Source organism: Microtus pennsylvanicus, chromosome 11 (genome assembly GCF_037038515.1).
Source record: "Microtus pennsylvanicus isolate mMicPen1 chromosome 11, mMicPen1.hap1, whole genome shotgun sequence".
NCBI lineage: Eukaryota > Metazoa > Chordata > Mammalia > Rodentia > Cricetidae > Microtus > Microtus pennsylvanicus.
Genome location: NC_134589.1, coordinates 60,817,017 through 60,839,045, shown reverse-complemented (window position 1 = coordinate 60,839,045; position 22,029 = coordinate 60,817,017). Strand labels below are relative to the sequence as shown.

Genomic DNA, 22,029 nt, shown 5'->3' with positions numbered 1-22,029 from the left:
GCAGGCGCCGCGAGAAGCCCGCTAAGGAGCGGCGCTGTCGGAGGTCGGGCGGGCAGGCGGTGACGTCGTGAGGAGAGCTTTAAAGTGCGGGCCGGGCAGGGCGTCTGAGGGTCTGACCCGGAGTCTGGCCGGGTCTTCGCTGAAGCCCGCCCTCCACGGCATGAGGCGCTGCCGGCGCCCTTGCTTCTCGGGACGTGGAGAAGGTGGAGGAGGAAGACGCCTCGCTGTTGCTTGTGCTGCATGACCGGCCGCTGCTGAGGTTCGACCCCTTCCCGGCCCCTCTACGCCCCCGCCCCCGCTGGTTCCTTGGGCCACGCATGGCGGCCTGGCACTGAGGGAACCCCCCGCTTCCCTCTCGGGCCCCCCCCGGGCGCGTCCCCTTAGAGCCATGCCGGGCCGCCCCGGAGGACCCTAGAGTTGAGTTGCGGGGGCTATGGCGGCCGCCAGCGGCTACACGGACCTGCGTGAGAAGCTCAAGTCCATGACGTCCCGGGACAACTACAAGGCTGGCAGCCGGGAGGCCGCCGCGGCTGCAGCCGCCGCCGTGGCCGCCGCCGCCGCTGCCGCGGCCGCCGCCGAGCCGTACCCGGTGTCCGGGGCCACCAAACGGAAGTACCAGGAGGACTCGGACCCGGAGCGCAGCGACTACGAGGAGCAGCAGTTGCAGAAGGAGGAGGAGGCGCGCAAGGTGAAGAGCGGGATTCGGCAGATCCGTCTCTTCAGCCAGGACGAGTGCTCCAAGATCGAGGCCCGCATCGACGAGGTGGTGTCCCGCGCCGAGAAGGGCCTGTACAACGAGCACACCGTGGACCGGGCCCCCCTGCGCAACAAGTACTTCTTCGGCGAGGGCTACACCTACGGCGCCCAGCTGCAAAAGCGCGGGCCCGGCCAGGAGCGCCTCTACCCGCCGGGCGACGTCGATGAGATCCCCGAGTGGGTGCATCAGCTGGTGATCCAGAAGCTGGTGGAGCACCGCGTCATCCCCGAGGGCTTCGTCAACAGCGCCGTCATCAACGACTACCAGCCTGGCGGCTGCATCGTCTCCCACGTCGACCCCATCCACATCTTCGAGCGCCCGATCGTGTCCGTGTCTTTCTTTAGCGACTCGGCCCTTTGCTTCGGCTGCAAGTTCCAGTTCAAGCCCATCCGGGTGTCGGAACCTGTGCTTTCTCTGCCGGTGCGCAGGGGGAGCGTGACTGTGCTCAGGTAACGCACACCTGGGAGGAGGGGCTGGCCCTGCACCCTGCCGCCTAAGCCTACCTTGCCGGATCCCGGAAGCCGCAGCTGATGGGTGCCGGTTCTTTTTTGTGGTTCTGACTCATCCTTTTTCGTGCAGACCTTAGGGATCTTGTGTCTAAAACTCTTAGCGGAATAAGCCCAGTACGGAATTCTGTACCTGCAGGCAGGTTTGAAGTGGTCACAGTAGTTTATCTGAGAATTCATCTATTAAAAGCCCCATTCTGAGAGGCTTTTCTGAAGGCTAGCATAAAACTCCGTTTTCCAAGTATATGGTACCTGTTTTGCATTTTGTTTTTGTTGTTGAAGATGGGGGTCTCTGGTAGTCCAGGATAGCCTTCAACTTTCTACACCAAGAAGGATGATCTTGAATGTCTCCTCCTGCCTCCGCCTCCCAAGTGCTGGGATTACAGATGTACACACTGGCCGGGTTTTTGTGAGGCCTAGAGATAGAAGAACTCAAGGCTTCGTGTTTTCCATGTTGCTTTAAGCAGATCGCTTTCTGTTTTGGACTTAAGATATTTGGACTTTAAGATATTTCCATATCTTAGAAAGAAAGCCTGTGCTTAACTAAAAGTATTCTCTGTTCCGTTGTTTGTGGTTTAACAAAGTAAAGGTGGATTCCTTAACAGAAAATGCAGGCAGAGTCCTTAAGCTTTTTGATAGGGTTTGAGGAGGGGGGAGCAGGGAGAGACAGATTTCACCATTCTCAGGAAAAAATGACTTTCTTGGGGTTGAACAATTTAGTGGTTTAGCCAGAAATAAAAGTACAGCACGCTCTTAAAATTCTCTTAGTTTTGGGCCTCTGTGGGCACTTTGTAGAAATGCCATAGCTGTTACTGGGATCAGTAAAACAAAATACAGCTGGTCTGTTGACCTGGTGTTTGGCCTTGTGATTTGGTGACCACATCTTAGGCTCTTGGCCAGTTGGGGCCCCAGATCCTGCTAAGAATTAGCTCAGTGCCCTGGCCAGCAGGGTAAATCATCTGCTGGAACACTGCTGGGATTTATATGAAGTGAAATTTTATTCGAGGGCTGTCTCCTTCCAGCCCTAAAAAAGGTAAGCCTGGCTAATGCTCTTTGTTAATCCCCAAGATGAGGCCTAGACTACAACTGTTTCAAGTGTTTCACGTGTATGGCGCTTCCAGATGGATGTCTTGACTAAATGTTTTTAAAAGGGATTTCCAGCTGGGCCTGGTAGTGCGTGCCTCTATGCTCAGCACTTATATGCTGAGGGAAGAGAACTGCTTAAGTTTGACATTGTCTCAAAAAGATCCACCCACCTTCCAAAGGAAAGGGTTTCCAGGGAGCTTGCTGTGTAAGGAAGATTGGGGGTTCTGCCTTGTTGAAGTTTCTTGGCGCTGAACGGACTTCCACACAAAGGCTATTTGGTCATATAGTGGGGTATTTTCCTCATGGTCATACACCTTTAAGGTTGTCTAGAAGTTTGGCAATGACTAGCTGCTTGATGGGGAATTCTCAGGCACTTTGAGACTCCCCCTACACAGCACACTAGATTCAAAAGCAGAACTTAGAATTCTTAATGTTCAGGTCTGTTAGTGATTAACAAGATTGCATCAGCAGGAAAACTGTCTTTTACTTTGCAGTAGTAAAGTCCTAAAGCTTTCCCAGTCCCTTCCAACCCTTTGGGGATTCATAACTTGGCTCCAAGGGTTAGTGTGGGAGGCGCAGCCATGTCCTGAAAAATGCTGCCCCAGGCCTTGAATCCAGATTACTTTGGGGGGTTTATTTATTTATTTTTGAGACAGAGTCTCACCCTGTAGCCTAGGCTGGCCTCCCAACTCAGTACTATTACTGCCTTTGCTTTCAGAATGCTAGCTTTCTTTGGGCTCCTGTAGGTATCTTCTCAGCTGGCTTTCTTAGCTGTATAACAGAGATGGTACCAACTTTTGAAGTCTTTTAGTTAAATGTGGTGATTTGTTGTCTAATAGCATGACATGAGAAGATAGGCACTCTAGCCCCTGCTCTGGTTGGGAAAGGTGCTAGGGAATTGGTGAACCTTGAAACATGGCTCTAGTCTTCACATAGTTCATTCTCAGTAGAGGCTTTAGACTAGGTGGATCATCAGAATCCGGAAAGATAATTATAGAAGCATGTTGAGGGGGCATTTTACTCACTGAGATATTGGGAGTTCTTGGGAGGGAGGAAGCTGGAACTAAAGAATGACTAGAAAGCTGGGTGGTGGTGGCACATGCCTTCAATCCCAGCACTCGGGAGACAGAGGCAGGCGGATCTCTGTGAGTTCGAGACCAGCCTGGTCTACACGAGCTAGTTCCAGGACAGGAACCAAAAAGCTATGGAGAAACCCTGTCTCGAAAATCAAAAAAAAAAAAAAAAAAAAAAAGAATGACTAGAAATTAGCCAGAGTGGTGGAATCACATGGCAGCAGAGCTTCAAACACAGCACTAGAATGTAGTCATTGGTAAGCATTGTTGCTGTGAGGCAGGTGGCGTTTCACTCTGGTAGGGGTTATCCTGGTAATAACAGTAGTTTTTCAACTATTGTTGATATTTGGAGCTTGTAAGTTCTTTTCTGGGTGAGAGCTGTTCATGCAGTGGAGGAGAATGGATAGGAGCATCCCTGGCCTTTATCTGCTAGACACTAATGACACTTTTTAGGACAATAAAAAAATCATCTCCAGGGCTGGAGAGATGGCTCAGAGGTTAAGAGTGTTGCCTGCTCTTCCAAAGGTCCCGAGTTCAATTCCCAGCAACCACATGGTGGCTCACAACCATCTGTAATGGGAGTCTTCTGGCCTGCAGGAATACATACAGACAGAATATTGTATACATAATAAATAATAAAATATTAAAAAAAAATCATCTCCAGACATTGACAGATGTCCCAGCAGGTGAGGGTTGCAGGACAGCTTCATCCCCACATGAGAACTATTGTTCTAGGGTTCTGGACACACCTGCTAATTTAAATCTTCAAGAACCTGCCCACATACTTTCTGCTGCCTTGATTTGCAGTTAAATGAGCACCTGCTTGTTAGTAATGCCCCTCATCAAATGGTTTTTCCATGTTTCCTGATGGGTTCACTTTGCTGAGGCGAGAGTGTTAAAGCTGCAGGTTAGATGAAAACAGATGGATGAATGTAGATGTAGATGGATTCTAGCAATCTAGCAGTTGCTGCTTTCACTTGTCTGTGTTTGGCAAAGGCACCATGGCAAAATTGTTTATTGGTGTTTAACACATATTTTGATTAGTGGCAGACATTTGACTCCGATGTCTAAACCTGCATTTTTATTAGAGCAAGGCTTCACAGACCACTTCAGAAGTGTTTTACATTCCTTTCCAAACCCAACTGGCAGATTTTGACTGTTGGTAACCTTCCCAGTTTGGACATGGAAAGGGTCCCTTTCTTATGCTGTTCTCTAGAAATCTGTTAACCTTTCTTCCTGTCAGTTCATTCCACATTCTTTGTCCTGACTCTGTAAAGTGAATAGGGCAGGTTAAATCAGACCCCAAAACTGCAATAGTTCAGTTGGTGAACTGAACTTTAGTACTTAGACGCATAGGACCTAAGTTTGATTCCCTAGAAATTTCCCGGCCCTTTTTTTTCCTTCTTTAAGGCCAGATGTGATGGCCCACACTTGTAATCCCAGGGCCAGAGAAGTGGAGACAGGACTTGCTAGCCACCCAACCTAGCCTTGGCCAGTCAGAGACCCTGTCTCAAAAGCAAGGTGCATGATGCTTGAGGAATGGCACCTGAAGTTGACCTCTGGCCTCCTCTGTGCATGTGCACCCACACACATGCACAAATAAAGCAATATATACGTTACTTTATAAGATGATTTTTAAAATAAAAGAGATTTTAAAAAGCAGACTCCAATTGTTTTAGTTAGAATAATCACCTGGAAAGCTGACTGCTTGTGAACTGTTTAATCACTACTTTGTAGTCCTTTCCAGAGACTTGGGTCATGGCCACCAGTCTAGGTTGACTGCTTCACCTCGCCATCCATTGTGTACTGGCGAGCTTAGTCTTTGACTCTTCTGGTTAATAACATTCCTGTAAGTTTGGGGCTAATAACTGACCTCACTTGGCTGATTGAAAGCAGAATTTAGCTTTGTGGCTTAAAATAGTTTGGAAAAGTACTGGGCTGTCACTCTTTTTTCGGATTGCTTTTTCATTATATACATTTGTGTGTGTGCTTGTGTGTTTATGATGCATCAGAGGACAACTTAGAGTTGTTTCTTTCCCTGTGGGTCCCCAGTATCACACTAAGGTGATCAGACTTGGCAGAAAGAACCATTGTCCGCTGAGCCATCTCACTTGCCCCTTGTTTGAATTTTTCCTGTTTCAGAGCTATACACCCTCTGGAAGGGCTGTTGGTTGTTGAAATTGGCTTCCCTTTGTGTTGCCAGGCCTGACACGGCAGAAAGTAGCAAAGGAGAAACAGCTAGCTGGGAGCTGTGGTCTCAAACCGGAAACTCAGAATCAGCAAAGAATAAACAGGCCACAAAAATCTCAGGACTGACTGGCTGGCCATTTTAGCCTGAGCAGTTAGTGTGCAACATCGGTACGCTATAACCCTCCCTGTCTCATAGGACCGGTACTTATTCTCATATTCTTTGAGGCCAGCAAGGCCCCATGACAAATTAAACCTCGTTACTAAGGAACGCAGATGAGATTTTCTGCTCTCACTTGTAATTTACTTAACATATTTGGCTACCAAAAACAAAAGGTTATGCAAAATTGGTGGAAACGTTTCAGCATCGCTATTTTAGCTGTTTGAACATAAGCAAAAAATTTTTTGAGGTGGGGTTTCACTATGTAGCCCTGGACAACCTATGTATAACAATGAAACCCCTGAGTGTGAATGCTGGGAGGTGTGTACACACCAGCCATGGACAAATTACTTAGTGATCCTTTTTTTTCTCTTGTGCTAAAAAGAAAGCCAGTGGTGCTTTAGAATTATCTGAAAAGATTGAATCTCTGTAATAAGACTGAGTTCTTGAAGTTTAGTTAAAAATGTCTCAAGAGATTAACTGCTGTCAGTATTTTATTATGTGCATAATTGGAATATGTCTATGTCCAAAAAGCCCCAAGACTTCTTTAAAGTTAAGCCATTTCTTCTGGAGGCTTGAGTTCACAGTCCTGCCCCAACACCAGCCATCAGCTTCCTTTACCTGCAAACCTGTCAGTGATGAGGCAGATCGAGAGGGCTGCTTAGGGAAAGTAGCCCATCAAAGGGAGGTTAGCATTAGGCTGTGACCTTGTCCAGTTCATTAATTTTTGGTCCACCCTGGCCTACGCAAGACATGGAACAGTTGAGAATGATGACCATCTTGGAAATGAGCCTTAGCAACTGCATCTCTAAGGCTGTCCACAGAAGAGACATACATAGTCCTGTACATTTCTTTAGTGATGGTTTTTCAGACTCATTTGTGTACAGTCCTCTAAGGAAAGACTCATTGCAATCTGTTTTGATCTTAAAATAGAGGCTCCAGGCTGATAGTGGTGGTGCACACTTTTAAATCCCAGCACTTGGGAGGCAGCGGAAAGTGGATCTCTGAGTTCAAGGCCAGCCCGGTCTACAGAATGGGTTCCAGTATAGCCAAGGCTACATAGAGAAACACTGTCTTGAAAAAAAAAATTAGAGGCTTCAAAGTGATAGATTGTTTTGGTGTGGAATATTAACACACATTTAATTTTTTGTCCACCATGCAGAGTTGAGTAAGACCTTTGAACTAAAGTATTGTCTTAGAAGGAAAACACAATTTCTGTTCCAAATATAGTAGAGTTATGGGATAATGTGGTTGGGTAGCATGGAGGAAATCAGTTGGGACAGAGGCTTGGGGAAATTTTACCAGGAGAGAGGAGATAGATGGACTGGTGAGGGACAAAGCTAGGTCTTGTCAATTGATGGTTATGGATGGCATAATAAGCATTGCTGCTGGGCGTGGAGTCAGCCCAGACAGAGAGACCAGCTGGATAGCATAAGGTATTCCTCTTTCTTCTCCTGTGAAAACAGGAGTAGGCAGCCATTGAACTTCCCTTCACATTAAGAGTAGAACTGAACCCAGGGCATATTACATTTCAGTCTGGCAGAGTGAGATTTTCAGTGTTGCCTGTAGCAAGTAGGGTTCTTAGAAGTAAAAGACACTTTTGTGGTCTTGACTGGGCGTTTTCTGCTTAAGTTCACCAGGAAAACTTTGGGTTCTGGCCAGGCGGTAGTGGCGCACACCTTTAGTCCCAACACTCTGGAGGCAGAGGCAGGCGGACTTCAGTTCGGTCTCAAAAAAACCGAAAAAAAAGAAAAAAGACTTCTTTGTCTCCCAGAGGAAAAAAACAGTGGGCTATCACAGATAATAGGAAATTCTAGAATACTGGTGTTAATAAGACTCAAATATAGGGTCGTCATAGATAGAGAGGAGGAGTTGGTATGTCAAGGTCACTTCTGTGGTTCTGTATAGTGCTCCCTGGCTCAGGGCAGGAACCGGGCATGGCTTGTTTGTTTTATAGCCCTTTGGAGAATGGGGCAGGGAACATGGAAGCAGTCAAGCTTTGGCAAGCAATCTGGATTTGTTCACAAGCTGCTTTAAGAGAAGTGGTTTTCTATTAGAAATAAGAAGTCAGGACCCTTGGTCATATTTATAATAGCCAATTCAAACAATATTTGTTAAACATCAGGAACCCTTGCATGTAGCTGGCACTACAAATTCAGACCTTTGAGATATGCCATTAGACTTAGCTCTTTTTGAGAAGATCTGTGTATGCATAATATGTAAAACTACCTTGCAGCCCAGTCTGTAGTCATTAATATATAATGATAATAACATGGCTCACACTTGAAATCTCAACATTCAAGAGACTGAAGTAGGAGTATTGGTGTGGGTTTGGGACCAGTCTGGACTATAGTTATTGGCAGTGGGGAGGCCTTGGCAGGGGAATCTCTGTGAATTCAAGGACAGCTAGGGCTACACACAGTCTTGAAAAAAACTAAAACAAAACAGAAGGTATATGGCCCAGGAGCAGCTAGGAATATAAAGGGGAAAGCTTGAAGGCAAGCTGTTCTATCAGGCCTGGTACCAGGCTGGGCAGGTGTTTGGCTGTGTTGATCTTTGCAGCTCAGTGGAGTAACTTGGAGTGGGAATATCTTATCTCTTGTGAGGGGCTCATAATCAGAGTTATTCCGGGAACTTCAAATCAGGGATGCCAGCTGAGAATAATCATCTAGCCACATTTGTTAGCCATTAAGTGGAAATTTCATTATGATGGAAATTCATAAAATATCCCAAACATAGCTGTCTTCAAAATTTTGGATCTCCCCAGAGGCTTTTGAAAGTTTTTTCCCCAAGTAGGAAAGTTCTGTGTTGGGCCTTAGTGATCCCTATATTTCTGTGTTGTCAGTGGCTGCCTTGGTTTCCTCTTTATACATGTCTGGCGGCAGTTTTCTGTCTTCACCAAGGACTCTCCCCTTTGCTCCAGTTGCCTCCAGAGTTCCTTTGTTTTTATATTTGTTTTAGTGCTGGGGAATCAATCCCAGAGCCTCACATATGCCAAGCAAATGCCTTACCTCTGAACTACACCCTAGCCTGAAGAGCTGCAAATGAAAAGGATTCTACTTTATGCTAGGAGAGTCCTGCTTCAGACTTTGTCTTAAGTGACCAGTGAATCTTCTGGGCCAGGTTTTTCCTTTAATGATTTCTAGGCAGGCACTTCTTAGAGCTTAAACATATTTTCATTCCATGTAAATTCTTAAACTTCTCAATAGGCAGAGGACAGCCTATTCCTGTCCCCCGTGAACTTTGGTGGTGTTATCTCTCTCTTACTGGTGACATGTTCTGTTTCTTTCTAGTGGGTATGCTGCTGATGAAATCACTCACTGCATACGGCCTCAGGACATTAAAGAACGCCGAGCGGTCATCATTCTCAGGAAGTAAGTACCTTCATGTCTTGTCATCCTCTGCCTTAACTACAGGCCTGTCTGAATCCTCTTGGACCTTAACCTCTCTACTTCTTGCATGCCATTGTATAATGTAGGAGAGCAGAAAGACACAAATTCTCTTTCATATCCTCAGACTGTTTAGGGAGTTCAGTATGTATAGAAATGTTCCTGTTATTTATTGGCACACTTTTTTTTCTTTTAAGGATATATTTTTAATTGTGTGTGTGTGTGTGTGTGTGTGTGTGTGTGTGTGTGTGTGTGTGTGTTATCAGTGTGTGGGGATGTGCATGTGGTTTGTAAATGTCTGTGGAGTCCAGAAGAGGGAGTCAGATTCCCTGATTCTAGAGTTCCAGGTAGTTGTGAGCCACCAGACAAGGATGCTAAGAACCAAACTCAGGTTCTCTGCAAAAATAGTGTATGCTCTTAATCTTGAGTTATCCCTAGTCCTTTGGGCATAGTCTTGCTTGAAACAAGATTTGGAGAAAACTTTTTCCTAAACCCTCACACCCTTGCACACGCAGTCACACCCGTTCTGACTTATCACATGGGCTTTCCATGATTATTTTTAGACTGTGCCTTAGCAGCCTACTTTAAAAATGCCTAGGCTTTCACTTTAGAAGGAGCTAGGAATGAGGAGAGGTGACAAGAATAGGTTAGGCTGTAGTATTTAGCTGGCTTGTAGCTGTGGCTGTTTCCCCTCTATTGAGAGGGCCTTAGGGACATACTACAGACATTAATAACCTGCCCTCTTCTAGCTGGGTTTGGTAGCTCACTAATAACTGTAGTCCAGCATCTGAGAGACTAAGGTGAGAAGATTGGGACTTGGAGGCAGACCTGTCATAAAAGAGAAGAAAAAAAGAGAAAAGAAAAGTTGGTCAAACATAGTGAGGCACTCTTGAAATGTTGACACCTGAGAAGTAGAGGTAGGAGAGGAGCTCTTGGCCACCCTCACTTACATGAGGCTTGTGCTTGCTTGCTTGCTTGCTTTTGTGTTGGGTAGATTGTTTGGGTATTTTGTTTTGGATGACTCATGCAGTGTTGCCCTGGCTGGCCTGAAATTTACTACGATCAGGCTGGTCTCAAACTCTTGGGTCCCCCAGCCCCTGTCTGTGAAGTGTAAAGGTGAGCAAAGCATGTCTAGTGTGCAGACTCGGGTTATGCTTGATGAGGTAGACGTTGTTTGTCCCGAAGCCTTTTTAATTTTTTTTATTTATTTTTTTGGTTTTTCGAGACAGGGTTTCTGTGGTTTTTGGAGCCTGTCCTGGAACTAGCTCTTGTAGACCAGGCTGGTCTCGAACTCACAGAGATCCGCCTGCCTCTGCCTCCCGAGTGCTAGGATTAAAGGCGTGCACCACCACCGCCCGGCTCCAAAGCCTTTTTAAATCTTAAATATTTTGTTATTTTAAAAAAATGTTATGGGGGGCTGGAGAGGTGGCTCTGAGGTTAAGAGCACTGGCTGCTCTTCCAGAGGTCCTGAGTTCAATTCCCAGCAACCACATGGTGGCTCACAACCATCTATGATGAGATCTGATGCCCTCTTCTGGCATGCAGGCATACATGGAGGCAGAATGTTGTATACATAATAAATAAATAAAAATAAGCCATTTCTTTTTTTTTTTTAAGTTACAGGTAAATCAAATGTGGTGGAGCAGAGGCAGGTAGATCTCTATAAGTTCAAAACTAGCCTGGTTCACATAGCTCCAGGATAGCCAGGACTACCTGGAGAGACTCTGTCTCAAAAAGGCTAGAGAGTTAGCTCATTTGTTAAGAGCACTTCCAGAAAACTAGGTTTGGATTCCCAACACCTAGATGGCTGCTCACAACCATCTGTAATTCCAGTCCCAGGGACTCCAACACTCTTCTGGCTTTTAACCAGGCCCAAGGACTATACAAGGCACTGAACTTATATATAGTTAGAATAGGCATTCGGAATGGAAACTGGAGCTTCATACTGGATTATACTTTGAGCTATTGAATTATATTTTTTTTTTTTTTTTTTTTTTTTTTTTGAGACAGGGTTTCTCTGTGGTTTTGGAGCCTGTCCTGGAACTAGCTCTTGTAGACCAGGCTGGTCTCGAACTCACAGAGATCCGCCTGCCTCTGCCTCCCTAGTGCTGGGATTACAGGCGTGCGCCACCACCGCCCGGCTGAATTATATTTTTATGTGCTTATCCAGCACCAGAAATTAAAAATCAGTGCCACATGTAGAACTAGAAAAGCAATTAGCAGCCTGGCATTGGTGGTGCATGCCTTTAATCTCAGCACTCGGGAGACAGAGGCACTTTTAATTTCTAAGCTAGTCTGGTCTACAGAGTGAGATCCAGGACAGCCAGGGCTGCAAAGAGACGCTCTGTCAGGCTGGAGAGATGGCTCAGAGGTTAAGAGCGCTGACTGCTCTTCCAGAGGTCCTGAGTTCAATTTCCAGCAACCACATGGTGGCTCACAACCATCTGTAATGAGATCTGGTGCCCTCTTCTGGCCAACAAGCATACAGACAGAACACTGTATACATAATAAATAAATAAATCTTGGGGCTGATCTATTGGAGCTCACCAAGGCCAGCTGGACTGTGACTGAAAAAGCATGGGATAAAACCGGACTCTCTGAATATGGCGGACAATGAGGGCTGCTGAGAAGCCAAGGACAATGGCACTGGGTTTTGATCCTACTTCATGTCCTGGCTTTGTGGGAGCCTAGCCAGTTTGGATGTTCTCCTTCCTAGACCAGGATGGAGGGGGAAGGACTTTGGAGTTTCCACAGGGCAGGGAATCCTGACTGCTCTTCAGACTGGAGAGGGAGGGGGAGAAGAGTGGGGGGGAGGGGGAGGAGGCGGAAATTTTTTTTCTCAATAAAAAAAATGACCTCAAAAAAAAAAAAGAAAAAAAAGAGAGAGAAGCTCTGTCTCAGAAAGAAAGAAAAACAATTAGCTTTATACAGTCTGGTTTTGTGATAGTTTTTGATTTGTAGACTGTCTAGGCTACAAAGACCATTCAGGGCCAGTTGAGCCAAATTTGTGAGACCCTGTCTCAAACTAAAAAATAAAAATGCTGGGCTTAGGATATAGGTAGAGTGTTTACCTGGCAATCCAGGCCCTGGGTTAAATCCCCAAGATAGAGAGATAGATGATTTGTAAGTACTGTCTGTATACCAGATATACTAGATTCATTGGCATACGCCTGTAGTCTCAACTTCTTGGAAATCTGAGGCAAGTCACTTGAGCCTAGGAATTGGAAACCAACCTGGCATTATACCAAGACCCTTTCTCTAAAAACAAACAACAAAAGAAAATAAATCAGTTGTGGCTAAAATGTAGCCAGCGATAAAGCACTTTTTTAGCATGCCTAGGAATTTGAGATCTCTGCATCATCCATAATTTTAGATTTACCTAGTATCTTAGTTAGTTTTCCTGTTTCTGTAATAAATTTCCTGACAAATGTAACTTAAAAAGAGAAAGAATATTTATTTCTGTTCGCAGTTCCAGGATATGGACCTTCATGATAGGGAAACCCTAGTGGTAGATTTAGGTAGCTAATCACATTTCATATAGAATAAGCAAGCAGAGAGCAATGAATGACTGTGTTCAGCTCACTTTTGTCTTTTTTATACAGTCCAGTATCTCAGCCAAGGGAATGGTGCCACCCACAATGGGCAGGTCTTCCCAACTCAATCAAGATATTCCTCTATAAGCCTCCATGCCCAAAGGCTCTCTCCCAGGTGATTCCATATCTCAATAAAATGATGATTGAGATTAACCATCACACTTAGGTTTACTTAATTTTCTCATGTGTCTGCTGTTCTCATCCAACGTGCATCCTGTGTTATATCTAGTTGTCATGTTACTTTACTCCTCACAACTATAATAATTTCTCAAATTTAATTAGCAGGATATTTTATAGGACGTTGCAAAGCTGGGTGTGATGTTGCATGCCTCGAATCCCGGCACCGGGGAGGCAGAAGTAGGCAAGACTGATCTCTGAGTCCGAGGCCAGCCTGGTCTACAAAATGAGTTCCAAGACAGCTAAGACTGTTACACAGAAAAATTCTGTCTTGAAAAACAAACAAAAGAATGTTGCAGTGGGATTTTCCTGTTTTTTCTTATATTTGGACAAGGCTTATTTTTGCAAAAAAAAAAAAAGCTCACAGAAACAAAGTGCTGTTTTTACCATATATCAATGGTATATAATATATGCTATACAACGTGCACCATGATAGTAAACATCATCAGCCAACCCAGGGTAGTCTAAGGATTGGCATAGATGTCTGTCTGTATTTTTCCAGACAAGGTTTCTCTTGTGTAACAGCCCTGACTGTCCTGGAACTCACTCTGTAGAGCAGGCTGACCTCTGACTCACAGAGATCCACCTGCCTCTGCCTCCCCAGTGTTACTATTAAAGGTGTGTGCCACCATGCCTGGTTTAGATGTCTTTCTAAAGTACTCACCCTAGCTGTCTCTTGAGGTTCTTCCCTTTATCTTATTCTACCTTAAAGTATCTACGTCCCTAATGCAGTTGATGAACTATGACCTGGTTCTGTGACAGAATGGCTTTTGTTGGAAAGACCTCTCTTTATAACGTGTTAATGTTTTGGCCCACATCACTCTAAAATGTCCTACATGTAAACACAGGTTAACCTAGCTATCCTTCATGGCCCTGGTGCTGACCATTTTGACATTCAGGACACCTGTAGCCCTTCAGCATGCCACCCCTCTTTAAGCTGTCACAGCCTATATACATGTCTATTTTGAATTTCCAAATTGATTTTCAGGGGTAGTAGAGGGGTGTCCAGGGCCTAGTTTGCTACCCAGGCCAAATGAGACATCAGTTGACAAGTGAAGAATAATTTGGACTGCCAATGACTAGTTTTAGAAAATGTGTTGGGACTTGTCTTGTAAAAAGATAAACTAAGCATCACCCTGACATGGACATCTAGATACTACCCAGAGACCTTGTAATGTCTTGGTGAGACCAAGTTCTAGCGAGTAAATTCTGGATATTGAATCTGTCCTGTTCCTTTTAGTCCAGGGTAGAGTCAATCTTGTTGAAGTTTAGATAAAGATTGTATAGACCCCTGGTAGCTCTGACACCAGCTCAAATCAGTAAGAGCTGGCAAGATATTTTTCAAGGATCTCACTGAGAGAAGTGGATGGATAGCTGCCATGTGCTTGCTAGCTGAACAAAATGTGGCTCCTTTGAAGTGACCTTTTGAGTTTGCTTGGGAGTAAAAATCCTCAAACTACAAACCATATTATGTTTGTGGTCACAGTACATAGTTGAATAAAGTCTTGAGCCCAGGCCTCCTGGTTTGTTAGTGGTTTGCACAGTGGAGTACTCCAGGTCCTACCTTCATCCACATCCCTGCCCATGCATCACTGGGGTGGTGTATGTTTGAGTTTGAAATAAGTTTAATGGTTAAGATCACTTGGCTATTCCAGAGGAACTGAATTCAATTCCTAGATCTGTAATGAGCAGCTCATAATTGCTTCAGTGCTTCCAACACATATTTATGGCTTCCCTGGTCTTATACATGCAGGTACAGCATATATGTGTACACACACACAAACACTTGTTTTGAGATAGCCTTACTGTGTAGCCCTAGCTGACCAGGCTGGCCTCCAAGTTGTAGAGAACCTCCCACCTCTGCCTCTGAAGTTCTGGAATTAAATATGCATGCCACCACATCTAACTAAAAAAATAAATAATAAAAATTAACCAAATCTTTTGTGGGGGGGCTATGAGAGATTGCTCAGCAATTAAGAACACTGGCTTCCAGAGGAACTGGCTTCTGTTCTCAGCACTCAGATAGTGGCTTACAGCCATCTGTGATTCCAGTTCCGTCTTCTAGTTTCTTTAGGCACATACTTATATGCAGGTAAAATATTCATACAGATAATAATAAATGTTTTGTTTTTTGAAATATGTTTTCTCTGTGTAGCTCCGACTGTCCTGGAACTCACTTTTGTAGACCAGGCTGGCCTGGAACTCAGAGATGGGATTAAAGGCATGTGCCACCACTGCTAAATTAAAAATAAAATTTAAAAAAAACAAAAAAGCAAAATCCACTGGGTGGTGGAGGTGCAGGCCTTTAATCCCAGCACTTGGGAAACAGAGGCAAGTGGATCTCTGAGTTCAAGACCAGCCTAGTTTGCAGACTGAATTCCAGTATCTGCATGATTGCCTTGTGTGCACCCTAGTATTCTTCCCTGACTTGCTGCCACATGCTCATATACTATAAGAGTAGGAGGTATGGCTCTGGAAGGGGGTTCAGGCAGGAAGTGAGTTGCTTGGGATGATTCTTTTTGTTTTTATTTTTTGTTTCTGTTTTTCAAGACAGGGTTTCTCTGTGTAACAGTCCTGACTGTCCTGGATTTCACTTTGTAGGCCAGGCTAGCTTTGAACTCACAGAGATCTACCTGCCTCTGCCTCCCAAGTGCTGGGATTAAAGGCGAGCTCCAGGTCCACCACCTGGCAATTGGGATGATTTTTGAGCAGGTATTTCTGGCTAGTTACCACATTTTTATTATATATAGGCATCTAACATAGGCACTGTAAGACACCCATAGTTTTTTCTATGTTTGCATGCCATTACAGCAGAAAGCAGAGGACATACTGAAAGAAAAGGACAGAATATGTCCCCTAAGGGACCACTGGGGAAAAAAATCAAAATTAATTACATCCACTTTAGTGTGAGAATCAGGGAAGGCTTGGTATATCTGACTTCTGAGCTAGAAACTACTGGCAAGAGAGAAATGGTATACTCAGTGGCTGGAAGGCCAGGAAATGTAGGGAACTAACTGGTGCAGATGGAGGAGTGAAGGAGGAGCTTAGATCAGCATTAATGCCTCAGGAGATGGCTTGCAGGGTGGCTTTTCAGGTCTTGGTGGCCTCTAGGTTTGTAGAGCTGCACTTGGGTCTGTCTACAATACTTGAATTGCTGAGATGGCACTGTCCATTGAACTAGGTGAAGTAGAAGTGAGAGGGCAGTATAAATAGGCCACTTTTGATAAAGTAGGTCTTAAGAATGTTCTGAAATACTAGGGAAGAAACATCAAGAAATCCATTTGCCAAGTGGTAGCTAAGATTAGTATATTCTGGGTTATGTGCTAGTGCTAGGACTATTGTTAGTATTGTTGATTTGTTTTATGAGTGGGCTAATGCTTTACCACTGAACTATACCTGGCCCAAGTGATCTCTATTTTTTCCCTTACTTTATTAAATCATATAATATTCTTTCAAGGACAAACATAACAGCCAAGGATGCTAGAATGAGAGCAAAGTCACAAGGTAATTCCAGGTGATGCTCTTTATCATTCTGGGAAGTCAGGAAATAATCCAGCTACCATAATGCAGCAACTCCCCATTTGAACGCTTTTTTTTAACATTCTTCTGAAAGTGACAATTGTTTGTAAAGCTGCCTCTATATCGCCAAGCCTCGTGAGCCAGTGGATCCCTCAGCCCTCGTGCACCAAGCTTCTTCTGGTCTGTTTCTAATGATGTCCCTTCTGTTTTCCACTGTCTGTAATCGGAAAGTACCAATTTACCATGACCGTGTCTGTGTTTGTGTCTGCATCTAGTGGTCATATCTGACAGCCATCTGACCTCTCAGGTCACTCCTGAGTGATCTCTTTATCTGTGTGTCTTTTGGGGAAGTTAGTCACTGAATGCTCATGGGAAGGGGCAAGTCGAGAGTCTTTATCGAGATGCGTGTGACATGCTCAAAAAGTTTGGGCCTCATCCAAGGACAGAAGTGTCTGAGTCTCGGGGTCTGAGGTAATTTGGCCAAAGACCAAAGATGCTCTTTGGGCTAGGGATGTAGCTCCATGCTAGAGGCTTGCTTAGCATGTCTGAGACCCCAGTTCCATAATAAAAAGAGAGGGAGCACAAGTTCTGAGGCATCCATTATGCTGGAACAGACTAGAAATGAGTTAGAGATTGATACAAACCTGGATGGCTATAGGAAGCCACTGAGAGCAATGGGGTGTGGGATTCACATATGACAGGTTGTAGGAGCCTGACTTCAATGGCTTATTTTACCATTGGAGCCAGATGTTTGCAGGGGCCCCCACCCTAGTTAGTGTGTGGCAGATGTGCTCTGCTCCATTCCTCAGGAGAGTATGAGTGGCTAGATCTTGGTTCCCCTAGCCTTGACTATGCGTAAGCTATTGCCCCCACAGAGACCCTTGCCACTGTGGAGCATGGTGAATGTGGACTGCTTCCCCCTCTCCCAGTATTGTGCTACCCACCAGGCAACTCTGCTCCACCACAATGAACACTGCCTCTCTGCCTTAGACACCTTGCTGGGATCTAACTAACTTCTCTGGTCTCCATGGATACCTGTAGATACCCCTACAACACATTAATATACTAATAAAAATATAAATATTACTTGTTTATTATATATGATATATTATAAATATATACTAATATATATTATTATGTATTGTTATTAAATAAACAGAAGCCCTTTTGGTCTCTGCTTGTTTAACATTCCCCAAAGGGCCACTGCTAAGTAGATGTGGAGGGAGTGTAGAGTAGCCTAGACTTTTCTCCATTTCAAGGCTCTGCCACTTAGCTTTCATGAAGACCCTGTGTCTTTGAGAAACTAGGGTAGGTCTCCTTTTCTCTAGCTCTTCTCTAGGAATGAGGGCATCTGTTCTGGTGTACCCATAATCCACTGGAGGGTTGGGTAGATGCTCCTAGAGAAACTGCAAGTCTGACTGCAATGCTGCCTTCTGTGGCTGAGAGTTGTTGAATTATCTAGGGTCGAGAAAAAACTAGGCTAGCTAAAAGATAGACCTATCATATTTTTCTTTATTATAAGGGGCAAACTCACAAAACAGGAATGAGAAGTCCCAAGCTCAGCTGTATAGTGCAGGAACCACAGAGAGAACGAACTTTGGCTATTTTTCTCACACCTTTACCTGATCCCACCCCTTAAAGATCATTGGCTGACAGTGTCCCCATGAGAGAGTGCCCTGAGGTCTGTCTGCAGGCATAGCACACATTGGAGGTATCTAAACAAAAGTTATTCCCATTCTCCACTTCTAGATCTGAAAGTGAGAAAGATTCTCTGGAAGTCACTAGACCAATATCTAGTTGAACCACAAAGAGATCAAGGCACAGAACACAGACTGCTGATTTGCAGGCCAATCCAGTCTTTGCTGGAGATAGATCTTTTCTGATGGGACTTATTACCAGAGGAGCTTTTGAGATCCTGTGTGTGCTTCCTTTGCAGGACAAGATTAGATGCACCGCGTTTGGAAACAAAATCCCTGAGCAGCTCCACATTGCCACCCAACTATGCTTCAGATCGCCTGTCAGGAAACAGCAGAGACCCTGCGCTGAAACCCAAAAGGTCCCACCGCAAGGCAGACCCTGATGCGGCCCACAGGTACTTAAACCCTCAACAAAGGCCAACAATGCAGCTGGTGGTCTACCTCAAGGCTGGTTAGGAGCCTGAGGTTGTCCATTCCTTCAAAGCCTTGTCCATTAGTACATAATCCCCTTAGAAGAAGGGATTCAGCAGAAATTCTGAGAAGTGTCCCGTGACGTGCCTTGTTCAGTTCCATCTGGGCACACTCATTTGTAGGTTTATACTTAGTTGTTAAGAGAGCATCTTGGCACTTAGAAGTGAACTAGGGATCTCTTGGAGAGGGTTTCTGAAAGGGTAATGTTTAAAATGACACCAGAAGGGGCTGGGCGGTGGTGGCACACACCTTTAATCCCAGCACTTGGGAGGCAAAGGCCAGCAGATCTCTGAGTTTGAGGCCAACCTGGTCTACAGAGCAAGTTCCAGGACAGCTAAGGCTACACAGAAACTCTGCCTCAAAAAGAAAAAAAAAAAAAAGACCAGAAGGATGAGAAAGCTGTGTGAAGGGTGTTGTAGGAAAGATCTGTTTAAAAGAGCATGTTGGTTTCAGAGACAGGGTTCCAGGGTTTGCAGGGATGATTATAAACAGGAGAGTAGAAAGTAGAAGTACATGGCAGGACCCTGCAGGGGTTTGAACCTGAGGTAATAAAAGCCCAGCCCAGCAGACCTTACAGGTTACTGAGCACCAAAGTCAGAAATAAGCATACACTACAAGGTGACTAAGAGACATTCCCAAGAAAAGGACTGGTCACTATCACTTAGTGGGCAGGCCCCAATACTGTTAGTACATCTGGATTCAGATCTACTGAGAAGAGTAACCCAATCCAAGAATGGGGGCCTTCTGAATCCCCTACAATGGTGGCAAGACTAGACCACTCTTGACTTCTCTGGTAACAGCTTGTTCTCACTGTTTGCAGACCCCGGATCCTAGAGATGGACAAAGAAGAAAACCGGCGGTCTGTGCTTCTGCCCACACACCGGCGGAGGGGTAGCTTTAGCTCTGAGAACTATTGGCGCAAGTCCTATGAGTCATCGGAAGATTGCCCAGAGGCAGCAGGCAGCCCCACCCGCAAGGTGAAGATGCGGAGACACTGAGGCCCTGTGCCCACCTGGAACTCTGGCTAATCCTGATGTAGCTGCCCCATCTTCTGTTTTGTTTGAGTGTTTTTTTTTCTTTGTTGTTTGTTATTTTGGTCCTATATACGTTTTCCTTGCTTTGTTGCCTATTAAGGCTAAAGAACAGAATTGGCGCAAGACCTGGGTTCTTATGTTTTTGGCTTTTCTCCTTTATGGAAAAGGCTGTTAGCTTCTGTAGGGGAACACTCATACCAGAGTAGCCAGTCGAGACAGTGGGGACAGCTGTCTTCAAGTGGAAATGTGTCAGACTAGGTTTATTTAAACACACAAGATGTTTTGGTTAAGGAATTCTAGTTTGGGCTTTACATGTAAATCTTTGCAGTGTTTTAAACAAAGGTGATTCTTTTGCCAGCCCTTTTCTTCCACTGATGCTCATGCTTGGATGAGGTCTCTTGGAGCCATACGGGTCCTGCATTGGGCCTGCTACCCCTACATCTCACCTGCTGTCCAGGTTCTGGAAGCTCATGCAAATACCCTGTTTTCCCCACTGTTCAGGTTGGCTGGATATGGGGCTTAAACAGTACCAGCCCCTGCCATCCCATTTCTGAGTCCCCAGGCTTCCTGCATGCCCTCCAGCTTGCTCTGCCCACCAGTCCTAGGTGGTCAAGAGACTAGCACAGTGGTCCTGACCTCTTGCCAAGAGCATACCTGTTTGCTGGGTTGCTCCTTTTAGGCATATGTGTGTGGTTGTATGGGACAGTTAGACTTGCTGCAGTGGGTCATTTGTAGGAATTGTTTCTAGCTAGAGGAACTGATTTGCTTCCAGTCTAGCGTTTGGGTTGTGGGAACTTGGGGTGTGTGGTAGGGCTTTGTTTCTTTTGTTCTGAGGTGTTTCCCCTCCCGTTAGTCTCTTGGCTTTCTCCTTTTCTTTTCTCCTCAGTTGGCCATCTTGGTTCTTTTTTCCCCTATATCATCTATCTAAGAAGGTGTGTCCGTCCTCTCTTGTCCACGTATAGCTTATATCCAAGGCCAGAAGTCAGACCTGCATATTGGGTTAGTACTTTGTCTGCCTCAGGGGCATGGGTGCTGAGGAAGGAACTTTGAAAATAATAGAAAGTTAAAATCTTTGACACTTTCGGCCTGCTCAGATCCTGGAAAGCTGTAGGGTTTTGCTGATGCAGGTTCATTAAGACTGTCTTTGGCAGCCAGACAAGGACTAAGCCTGCCAAAAACAGGCCTTCTGAGCAACCATGCCACCACCACTCCAGAGGTGCACAGAGGCCTGACCTCGGGCCTCAATGGCTACAGAGATGGAGAACAGCCAGCCAGCAGGAAATCCTTCTTTGGGGTCAGAATTCTTTTGCCAATGTAGAGAGCCTTCAAGTTGAGACTGCATAACTGAAGCAGTTGCAGGTCTTCTGTGGTTTTGGGATGTTTTTGTTTTATTTTTGTTTTTGTTTTGTTTTGTTTTTTTACTGCTCTTTTTCCCTCAAAAAATGATTTGTAGTTGTGTGTGCAGCACTTTGCCCTAATATGTGTGTGCTCTACAATAAAAAACAAATCTAATATATTTTGAAAAAATTGTCTGATGCTGTGGTAAGAGAAAGCTTGACCTTGGTTTGTCCCTTAATTTATTTTTTTAACCTTCCAACTGGATTTGGAGAAATCAAATTTATTCCTTCCAGTACGCTGACAGTGGCCACTAATATTGGCCCTCTTGATTCATGGCGAAAGGTGGACTTGCCCTTACTCACTGCCCTCTCCCCTTCAAAGAGGGTGGTCTTCATAAACCAGGTGACCAGGAACACACCTTGTTGAATTCTAGAAACCACACCCTCCCCCTGGCCCAATAGAGAGGCCGCAGACTAGTGCAAATGCCACAAATGGAGCTGGGGTGTGGAGAGGGGAACTCTGGTAGATGACACAACAATTCTTAGACTCAGTAGCCAGATTCTTGAGCTCCCTGGCTGGAAACTTGGTAGACAAAACAGGAGAGGATGAGGCTGGGCCTTAGTGGACCCCAGTCTATTGGGATCTCTAGTGATGTAGATCCCAAGGCGTTGCCAACTATCTCTGTCTACCCAGCTCTGCTCCAGTGATCTGAGCCACTTTGGTCAAATTGCCAATGTGGACTCTTGGTCAAGCCATTTCACTGCCCATAGAATGACTGACCAGGCCTCTTTATGATCTGTGCAATGGACTGGGATGACAGTGGAACTGAGGAAAGCACCAAATGTCATCCCAACCATGATTTTGCAGAAGTGGTCCCACTCCGTGCTTGGGCACCTTGCCCTAGGGGCAAACAGGTGGGAGAGACTCTTGGCCTAGGTTTCAGTCTGTACTTGGATAGTACCCCCATCTGCGTGAAGTAATAGCCTTAAGCAGGTTTCTCAGAGTCCCACACCTGATTCTTTGAATCTTGCCTGTTCAGTCA

At 45.2% G+C, this 22,029-nt stretch overlaps 1 protein-coding gene across 1 annotated transcript; it reads left to right on the top strand.

Annotated features, from left to right (window-relative positions):
- The first annotated feature begins 299 nt into the window (after positions 1-299).
- On the top strand, positions 300-21,176 carry Alkbh5 (alkB homolog 5, RNA demethylase). The gene is made up of 4 exons (XM_075992320.1): positions 300-1,206; positions 9,063-9,143; positions 18,384-18,539; positions 19,436-21,176. The coding sequence occupies exons 1-4, from the start codon at positions 434-436 to the stop codon at positions 19,611-19,613; spliced, it is 1,188 nt and encodes a 395-aa protein (XP_075848435.1). The 5' UTR covers positions 300-433; the 3' UTR covers positions 19,614-21,176.
- The last annotated feature ends 853 nt before the right edge of the window (positions 21,177-22,029 follow it).